This window comes from Asterias rubens, chromosome 1 (genome assembly GCF_902459465.1).
Source record: "Asterias rubens chromosome 1, eAstRub1.3, whole genome shotgun sequence".
NCBI lineage: Eukaryota > Metazoa > Echinodermata > Asteroidea > Forcipulatida > Asteriidae > Asterias > Asterias rubens.
Window position 1 is genome coordinate 4,810,869 of NC_047062.1, and position 10,779 is coordinate 4,821,647.

The following is a 10,779-nucleotide window of genomic DNA, read 5'->3' on the forward strand; positions in this document are numbered from 1 at the left end:
GTTACTGGACGCCATTTTCAGTCCAAATGTGGCGCAAAAAATGGACCACAACTGGCTTCTAATCGCATGTTTTTGCAACTCTCTCAGTACACAGCTCTGACCTAAACCACCCCTAACCCATCGCAATCCAACTTCATGTTTTGTTTCTGGAACCCACACTCGGATGACTGGGCCATTAGCACTTGAGTTTGATGCAGCAGACACTCAGCCACAGTATCATTATCCCTGAGGATGTGGCCACAAACACAGCTCCAATTAAATCAAATATTTATTTTTTCTCTCAAGGAGCTTGACAGTACCAAGCAGTCTTGGCTGGTAACCCTATGCTTTGCCTTGTGTTTGCTGGGTAGAAGGGCACTGGGTACCGCTTCACATCATCTGTCAACAAGGTCAGTACAATTTGTCGTCTCTCAAAAGATTTGCAAATTGTTTAGTTTCGTGTGTCGATACCCATTCTCAATCATTAAGTGTTAGTTATGCATTTTCAGGGGTATAATAATTTCAATTTTAATTTCTTCACACATTTCAAGTAATGTGCACTGTAAAATATCTGATTTGATCAACAAAATGGCAAGGTATGCATTGGCGTTTTTTGCTTTTAGTTTGAGTATTACCAAGTGATCACAGAGTCGTAATTGTAGGATTGTGGCTTTGGTGGATCTTTTGAGTCAGGGACTTTTGGCAAGTGGCCAGGTATTGCATGATTTTTGTGCACAGACAATTTGACTGCAAGGCCCCTGTCACACAAGGCAATTTCCGGGCAACCAGTTCCAAGCAATTTCCAAGAAGAACCGGTGCTCACATTTGAATGTTCACATGCTTTTGTAGGATTGTAAAACATTGTTTGAAAAATTACTCATGTGCTACCAAAGTACTCCGGTAGCATACACTGCAGTTGTTTGCCTCCAAGTTGCTTGTAAAAGTTGCCTTGTGTGACAAGGCCCTTTATATTTGACTGTCTTCAAAGTGTGTGCCAAACACCAATGTGCGGCAACACTGATATAAATTGTTGGTACTCCCAAGCGCAAGAATAACATCTAAATTCTAAAAGATGCCCTTTTAGGAGGTTTACATGAATTGAAGTAGATATTCCATTAAGATTAAGTAAGTTTTTTGTTTCTATGTTGCAGCATCCTGGAATCTTTTCTGTATGGTCTTCACGCATTGTTCAAGGGAGATTTCCGTATCACGTCAGTCAAAGATGAGTGGGTGTTTACTGATGTGGAGATGTTAAGAAGATGTGTTGCGCCAGGGGTCAGAATGTCTCTCAAACTACACCAGGTTAGAAGATGCTCAAAATATGTAGAAGATCAAAGCCAATAAACTCCATTCATTTTTTTGGCAGCCATGCAACTTTTTAGCTGATCAGCTGATTTCCTCTTTTGTTTTTAAAAACAGTGCCATAGAAAAATGAAAAACATTGTACAAAAGTTAAGTGTGATCGGCCTTTTCCTTTTTTTTTTTTGCAATTAGAAAGTTGCATGTCTGATTATAAGGTTCTACATAAATGGGTCTCATAATTCAAAACCTCAAAGACCTGTCCACAAATAACTAAAGATAAACACTTTGAGAAGCCTTTAGATAAAGCGCTATGGAAAAGCTAATTTCTGTTGTTGTTATTATATAAAAAAGCCATCCAAAAGCTTTTCATTTTATACAATTTAATTCAAATTTTGGTTTTAATCTTCCAGGATCACTTTACATCACCGGATGAGTACGAGGAACATCAGCTGTTATATGATGCCATCACTACCCATGAACAGAACCTTGTAATCGCCCATGAAGGAGACCCACAATGGAGGAATGCTGTGCTGTCAAACACACCCTCGCTACTCGCACTCAGGTAGGGTCCAAATTTAACAATTGGGAAACAGCAAGTCAACAAATTTTTCACGTACAGAAAATAATAATAAATTCAAATCAACCAACAACATCTTGTTAAAAATTCATGAAGGAAACAATTATATGAATCGGTCAGCTTGGTGCTGTGGTTTCTTGCCTCCCCTTCTACCTCTGGGACCCTGGTTCGAGTCCCACCGGGGGCAATGTGTTGATTTGGTTTTCAGTCCCTACTTGCTGTGTGGGTTTCCCTGGAAAAATTCTCTTGGGTTTTCCTCCCACATCTAAAACTTTAATTTGTTCATTATCTTCTCTTCTCGTTGGGCTCTAATTGGAGCGTTGAGAATATTTATCCCAATCCAGAAGAAGTTTCAGAGCAAACTATTTACAAACAGTGGCTAATAAATACATTCAAAATAGAGGCTGACATGCTGAGTCTGGGTACGGTGGCCTTATTTTTCAAAATATTCCTTCAAATGATGCAATTTATTGAATAATCTTTTATCTTAGAATCGAACTGTCACTAATCTTAGTTTACAGAAATGATGAACAAAGAACAAGAGTAGAATAAAGTGATAATTTCCTGAAAAAATTACAGAAACTCATAATGTCATCGTGTCTTTGTACTTACAATAATGACAAACCCTGTGAAAATTACATGAAGGAAATCCACTTGGAGAATTGTCGTACTGTCAAATCAACTTTAATGTACCGTACTTCAGAATCACACAGTTTTAAGTATAACTATTACTCTATTATTTGATATTTTTTAGACACGTTCTGGATGAAGGGACAGATGACTACAAGATCATTATGCTGAATAAGAAATACCTGAGCTTCAGAGTCATCAAGGTAAGCTACATATTGTCTTGAAGAAAACACATACCCCAAAGACTGTCATTTCCTCTTCCAAATATGTACAAATGTATTGCTGTCAATAAAGAAAAATTGGGAATTCTCTTTTCCTTTGAAACTTTAATTTATTAATAAGGTATAATACAGGATTGGTAAACAAAATAGTCCCAGACAGTGTTCATTTTTTGTATAATCAACCGTATACATGAAATCACAGACATGTGAAAAATTTTGACAATAGTGAAAACCATGCCTAATGTTCACCATGTAAACACATCGTCCTTAATTTTGGTTGTAACAACCAAGATCAGCTGTTGGTGTTTTTTTTTAAGGTTTTCAGATACTGTCTTTTAGAATATGACTTTGTTTTGGAGGGAATTGGTGTTTTTTTGTAAGGTTTTCAGATACTGTCTTTTAGAATATGACTTTGTTTTGGAGGGAAATGTTTCACAGTAAAAAATGGTTCTAGTATGAACTTCATAATCATTAACCTTTCAAACTGAAATTTACTTAAACAGGTCAATCGTGAGTGTGTACGTGGCCTGTGGGCAGGGCAGCAACAGGAGCTGGTCTTCCTTCGTAATCGCAACCCAGAGAGAGGCAGCATCCAGAATGCCAAGCAAGCCCTACGCAATATGATCAACTCATCCTGTGATCAACCCATTGGTTATCCCATCTATGTTTCACCGTTAACGACCTCCTATGCAGACAGTAGCGAGCAACTAGCTAGTGTGATTGGTGGATCGCTAAGCTTCAGTAACATCAGAGTAACAGTCCTTAACTGCTGGAGAAGGTATGTAATAATAATAATAATAATAATAATAATAAGACTTGTAATGCGCGCATATCCACCCTGCTGGGTGTTCAAGGCGCAGTAAAACCAAAAACAAAACAAAAAACAAAACACAACACAAAGAAAAAAAACAGACACAACAAAATTAGTAATTGAAAACCTGTGACATAAGATAAGAGACTATTCATGGACATATTATAACAACCCTAAGATTAAAGGCAATGGACACCTTTGGTAATTGTCAAAGACCAGTCGTCTCACACATAAAAACTGTGAAAGTTTGAGCTCAGTTGGTTGTCGAAGCTGCAAGATAATAATGAAAGAAAAAACACCCTTGTCACACAAAGGTGTGTGCTTCAGATGCTTAATTTCGAGACCTCAAATTTGAAATCTGAGGTCTCGAAATCAAATTCATGGAAAATTTGTTCTTTCTCGAAAACTACGTCACTTCAGAGGGAGCCGTTTCTCAACCTCTCCCTCGTACTCTTTACCAAGTAAGGTTTTATGCTAATAATTATTGAGTAACTACCGATAGTGTCCACTGCCTTTAAAGGGAAGGTATACTTTTGAAGGGAAGGTATACCTTTGGTAGTTACTAAAAAATTGCATAATAGATTATAGGTTAAATTTGCAGCGGGGATAAAGGAAATAAGCTTTGGTTTTACCCTTTTAACGATGTTTGTACACATGTAAATACTGTATACTCAATACTTTCCAGAGTCTTGTGATAAAAAATCAGTGGCATATTACTCGGGTGGGATTTGAACCCACTACCCTTGCAATTCTAAAATTGTTGACCATCAAAACTTACTTTGTTAAGAAACACTGCAGCTGTCGATACACATTTTTAGAAACAGTTCCCTTTAAAGGAATGTTGTTTAGGAGAGAGGGATTTAAAAAACATTTCAATCTGAGAAACGTTTCTGCGTTAAATGTTTCTCAGAATGTGTATTCCAGAGATACCAACATACACGATTTGGGCGTAGCAAATACGATTTCGAGCCGTGATTACGACGCTACGATAATACTCAATAAAACATGCTAAACAAGCCGTCCAATATAATTTTATTAAATCGTACAATACATGCAAACAACTAATGAACTATTAAGTGGAAATAAAAAATAAGAAAAATATCAAAACAATTGTAACAGAAAACTCTTTTAATTTTAGAACGCAGTGTTGAATAATAGCGGCGAAATCACTCGAACAATGTACGTGTCTCGACGGAATGATTGTTGCGTGCCCTCCCCCGCTGGCTGGCCGGCTGAGTGTGCATTTTTTACGCTAGTGCATTTCTGCAAGATCGTACCCATTGATCTCTATTACATGATGGGGAATAGTGCACACGTGCGTGGGGAATAAGGTTGTGTGTGAGCTAACGTGTCACAGTAACATCATTCCTCATGTATCCACTATTATTGTGCCCACGCTGGCTGTACATGTACTTCATCGAAGCTTGGCAAAAAAAGTACGAAATAATGGCGAAAAAAAAGGAGACCTTCTGAACAAAAATACCTTCCATTGAGTGGCCTGTGAGGTCTAAGCTAGACAGTTTCCATGTTTTCCTACCAGTAATTGTAGCGGCGATGTCCAGACAATGCCCAAAATACGGACACGTATTTTTTGCCCAAAATCCGGACACGTTTTTTTTTTTTTTTTTTTTTTTTTTCGCTCTCTCCCAATAGCTTGCTGTTGCGTTTCTGATCATTGAAACAAAAACATTTAAGTAAGGCCACCCTTTTTTATGTTACATTTAAGTAAGGCCACCCTTTTTTATGTTACATTTATTTTTGAAACATTGTCAGAAGATGAGGGAAATCAGGGTTTTTTTCAATTTTTGTTCACTGGCCACTATAAACATTTGTAGCTGTTCTGTTGATGCATACAGGTAATTGTTATTTCACAACAATGCCTGAAAATGAGCTAATTAGCATTGTAGAGAGTAATAGAAAGATCGGTTTAGGGAGCCCAAGCTGCGCTCGCCCTTAACATTTGGGAGATGCCACTCTTTTTTTAAAATTCAATGTTGGCATCTCTGGTATTCCAATAATGGATTCTTCTTCCTGCTTGACCTAAACCGGTCAAGACTTTTTGCAAAAATGCTACCACCTTTTGAAATGAAATTTCACAGGTTAGATTTATTGTATATTTATAAATACCTCAGACAGTTTCGCTATTCCTTTTGGTGGAGAGTGCGTCACGTGGGTGTGTATAAACCTTTGTTTATGACCGGTAAAAAGTGTTAATTCATGGGCATGACACGCGACCTTGCACCTGTTCTTATAAGACAGTTTCTTCATTCCTATTGGTCGAGAGCAACGGCTGAAACGCACAGCATTCCCTTATAAGGAGTTGTTTACCCGAGGGCGGCGGAGGTTAACCATTTCATAGCTGAAGGGGTGTTGTGTTGAAAGAAAATCATTTAACAATTATAATTTTTGCATTTATTTTACTTTTTGACCAAAAAAGTGATGATGTTTTTGACTGAAAAGGTATTTATAAATGGGAATCAAAGTGTGTTGAATCGGTTTTCAACTAGTGGTTTAAACTCGCCGAGGCCTGGTTCCTGATATATTATCTCGACTTCGTCTCGGTAAAATTATCAAGAACCAGGCCTCGTTGGGATTAAACCATTAGTTGAAAACCTCTTCACCACACATTGATTCCCTTATTTGTAGGTAATTGTCATTTACTGAAAGTGGTGTCCATCTGATTGTTAATTGACAGAATACGAATGCACTGTGTGACAGGATGCAGCAGTGGAGGCGGGGGACCAGACGGAGGTGATAAAGATGATGCTGATACAGTCACAGGGGGAGGGGCCAACACAAGCCACGCCCCTAGTTCACAAAGTAAGATATTATCTGTTGAAAATCAGAACATGTGTTAGAACATTACTTGTTGTCTCGGTAAAAGTATCAAGAACCAGGCCTCGGCGGGTTTAAACAACTAGTTGAAAACCTCTTCCCCACACATTGATTCCCTTATGGATACACTGTCAGAGCTTGATTTGTTCTGAGTTTACTTTGATAAAAACAAACTGGAAAAAAATGGCACAATCGTTGTTTAAATCACATTTATGTCCAAGGATAACTATAAGCCATATAACTATGGCTTGTTTTCGCAGAAAACAGCCAAAACTATCTGTGTAAGGAAATGATGCTATGTAACTTGAAGTAAAGTGGAAGAATGAAATTGTCCTCGGCTGATGGTGAGCAGCATCTTCAAACTGGTTTCTGGTTGCTGAGTTATTGGAACTCCTCAATTGGAACTCCTCAATCACACAGGGATGAGAAATTTGCAAATATCCATGTTCAGTGTTTTGTACATTGTTATGTCTTGCTGTCTTGTTAGGGAAATGCTGTAAAATCATCGAAAAAGACCCGTAATTCACATACAAATTTAAAGAGGCGATGGACTATGTCTTTGTGTACAAAACTTTTGGCTGCCAATGTCCAAGCAATGGTGGCGCGGCGTGATGACGTCACTGCATAAGGTCCATACATACCCTTAATATCAATCTACACTATATTGTCTTTCTACTCAGGTGAGAGTGCATCCCAACCACAGATGGGTTCAACGGGTCAATCCGAGACCTCCTCCCAACAGTTACAGACCCCCGGTCATAACAGACATAGTCTAGCCTCAAGTACAGGGTCAGTAGGGAAGCCTGGCATGGGACGTATTCCACTGGCTAGTCTGTTCAGTGAATCTCCATACCACAAAGATCCGTACCTCGCACATCGTGTCAGGGTGAGTGGACATATCATTTATAGACCGTATTGAATAACCCCTTTTTGCTATGAAAAGTCGCCATCTTGTGGGGCAAACCCATGCGCGTCCATACTTGTACATCATTGAAGCACGCAGCACGCAACATTCCCGGTTTGATTTATACGGCACATGCACGCACACACACACACGCACACGCACAGACGCCATCTTGTAAGTCAGATATTTTAGCCGCGTGACGTCATATTCAATATGGTCTATTGTAGCTACTGATTCGTCTGGGCCCAATTTCATAAAACATGTAAGCAGCCGCTTATGGAGTGCCCTTAGCAGAATGTCTATTTCATAAAGCTGTTCACCGTAAGCTAGTATAAATGCTGGCTAACTCACGGTTAGCACATGAGTGATGTAACAAAGCAAATACATGGTGAATGTGCATGCGCGTCTATAATATTTCTGCTTACTTGAGAAATCATGGTGAAACACGTTTATGCTTTCGCACATTTTTCTGCTACAGTACGTACACAAATTTGCTCACATGTAAACAGCTTTATGAATCTTTGGTTAGGGTTGCCATCCAAAAAACCATGTAACATGTAACATTTTCGACTGGTATTCCGCACATTTCTGCTAAGCAGAAAACTGTTCAGTAATATTTTCTGCTTAAGTAGCCCTATGAAATTTGCGTGCTTCAGCTTGCATTAATTTCGTTAGAAATAAAACTTGAGGTTAATTGATCTTTACAACCGTGCAATCTTTCTCAGTTTCTCCAAGACAATAGACCGATCCATTAAGCCCTACCCCATTACGTATTGACCAATGACAACCCATTAAGCGTCCAAAAATCTGACAAATTAAGGTCCAACAGGCGTGCGCGTATGCTTGGCGCACGCAGCAGTGTTTGTGCAGAATGGCATTGGAGAGGCTCACATGTTCTTGCTCACCCGTGGGCGGAGCCTAATGGATCGGTCTATTACAAACTGAGGTGGGAGGTGAACATTCCTGCTCCTCATCATTTTTTCAGGTTTGAAGACAAAGCTGGTGATGGTGTTATTAACTTGTCTATCCAGCATTGCTACATTTTAAAATTTTCTAAGTAATATGCCTGTGATTTTTTTTCACAGAGCTTGGGAAAGTACTGAGTATACAGAGCTTACACACACCGGTTTAGATGGGTAATACCAACATTGATTGTAATGTTTCTTTTTTTTTGTGTTAGATCATGGATCCCAGTCTAGTCTACGATACGCTCAACACCAGTAAGTTTGTCATGTGGCCGGAGGAGAGTATGAGATCAACAGGGGGCAGGAACTCCTGGAAGGGCTGGTACCCCGAGGACGGTATGGAAGGGACTGTAGTCCACACTTGGGTACCATGCCACCGCGAACAATTGCGGAGATCGCATATCGATCGGACGATACTCTTAGTTCAGGTCGATCATAGGTTTGTGCCCATTCCAGAAGGAGCTGTCTTGGATCTAGGTGCAGAGGTATAACGAATGTTACCGCTTGGTGCCTTCATATTGGGAATACAGTATTCAACGGCAGGCCTAGGTGACAATTGAAGTTTGCTACTTGACTGGTCGTACCACAAATAGTCCTCACTTTGACACTAGTCGCCCTGGCTTATACTCAACATATGCCATGACACCAAGATCAAACATCATTAGGTCAGTACTTCTAGTTCTTAAACCTTTTTTTTCGGAGGGTAAGCCCCTGTCAGAATTGACGGTTGAAGTTAGGGCTACAGCTATTTTTTTGCGTTGTCAGGCGTTAAGGTATAGGACATCCATAGCAACACCCTTAGCAACAGCTGTAGCTGTAGATGCCAACTTGGATACGGCCTATTAATTGCTTTGAGAATAACAGATATATGGGTGACCTGAAGTCGGCTGCAATAATTATTGTGCCATCAAGAGTTGTGCCATCAAGGATTGCTGTATTCGACAAGGCGGTATTCAAGTATTGCTGCTGCTGGATGAGTTGCGAACCCAGGATCGGCCACGTTCTCGACCTGTAACTGTGTAGCAGGAGAAGTGGAGATTATTGACGGTCAGTTGCTTGTTCGGGATGGATGCAAGATTGATGAATTAATGCTGCAGATGATGAGGAATGGATAGGTCACGATTCTAGCAAAGCCCGGCGGGAAGGAATCCCGTCATCTCATAAATTCACCCTTTGAAAATTTCAAGCATCGCAGGCTTTTTAGAGAGATCAGAAATGAGATATTTCAGACTTTTTTTCTGAATTCAGACTTTTTTTGTAAGTCTGCGTGGTAAACAAACATCATGCAGTAGTTTTCTGCAAATTAAATAAGTCCTGCTCTTTGATCTACTTCCCTAGCACTGAGAATTATGTTCCTAAAAGCTCCTTGGAATCTATAACTCCAGGGGGTACCGAAAGATGGAAATGCCACCATTGCAACATACCTCCAAAGATCAGGCTTTAAGTTTCATCCCTGAGAGTGCAGATGATATACTCTGACAATCACGTCTGAATACATTGAACTGTGTTATGACTGTCAGAGCCAATGTTGCAGCAACATCATCCAGGAACCTGTCGGACATAAATAAAGATAAATCCTTTGCTCGATGACCTAAGTTTTCATTTCCATGAAAGCTTTGCTCACCACAGCGCATAGAATTAGTTGAAACTCGACTAATTGAACAGATGCCATCTTTATATAATGTTACTGGTACCATCCGTGGTGCGAGTAAAACAGCGAGTTTTAAAAAAGAGTAATAATACCAGATAAATCTGATATAAGAATGTAAATGCTCAAAATGTAGATAACTGGCTAACTGTCAAACTATCAATCAAAAAACTGTATCGACCAAATATTAATAAGCAAATTCTTATATAGCGCATTTCACAATAAACCGTATCAATGCGCTTTACATTAGTCCCCTGGTCATTGGGCCAATATCATCCCTTTAATCTTTCTCAGTTCTCTATATAGGGAATATACAGTCCTTTGTTGCCGTGGCGCTCCGAAGGCTTTTTCAATCACACTAACAACCTCTACCCTCGTAGGTACCCATTTATACCCCTGGGTGAAGAGAAGCAATTATAGTGAAGTATCTCGCTCAAGGACACAAGTGTCATGACCGGGATTCGAACCCACACTCCGGTGACTTAGCATCAGAACTTGATTTTGATGCTCTTAACCAATCGGCCACGACACTCTTTACATTTATTGCCTATCCACATCCAGCCATTTCTCCCTTTACAGTCACGCAACTTATCAATAGATTTCCACAATACTTAATTAATGAATCGCTCCAGCTAAAAGCGTCTGAAATCAAACATCGATGTAAGTATAGATGCATCAAATTACAAGTTAACTGTTCTTCATCGCCTGAAAAGAAATTGTAATCCTAACAACTCAACATTTTTGTATTTTTTATATTAAAATTAAAAAGAAAGAAAAAAGTTTGCATGTCAAGAGAAACTCCCCCTCCCCACAGACCGCCTGAAAACCATTTTTTTTTTTCATTTCCACAGTGTTGGACATGTCCTTGCATTTGGATTTTTTTCATAGTGTTGGATATGTCCATGGT

The 10,779-nt window shown here is 39.4% G+C and overlaps 1 protein-coding gene across 2 annotated transcripts in view; it reads left to right on the plus strand.

Moving 5' to 3' along the window:
* The window catches only part of LOC117291240 (pecanex-like protein 1), a 51,848-nt gene extending 41,594 nt beyond the window's left edge, over positions 1–10,254 (plus strand). For both annotated transcript variants that reach the window (XM_033772859.1, XM_033772867.1), the window contains 8 exons: positions 286–389; positions 1,131–1,281; positions 1,692–1,843; positions 2,613–2,691; positions 3,213–3,487; positions 6,216–6,340; positions 7,036–7,241; positions 8,440–10,254. In XM_033772859.1, the coding sequence (XP_033628750.1) occupies positions 286–389; positions 1,131–1,281; positions 1,692–1,843; positions 2,613–2,691; positions 3,213–3,487; positions 6,216–6,340; positions 7,036–7,241; positions 8,440–8,715 (1,368 nt within the window). In that variant the 3' untranslated portion in view covers positions 8,716–10,254. The remainder of the gene's footprint in view (positions 1–285; positions 390–1,130; positions 1,282–1,691; positions 1,844–2,612; positions 2,692–3,212; positions 3,488–6,215; positions 6,341–7,035; positions 7,242–8,439) is intronic.
* The last annotated feature ends 525 nt before the right edge of the window (positions 10,255–10,779 follow it).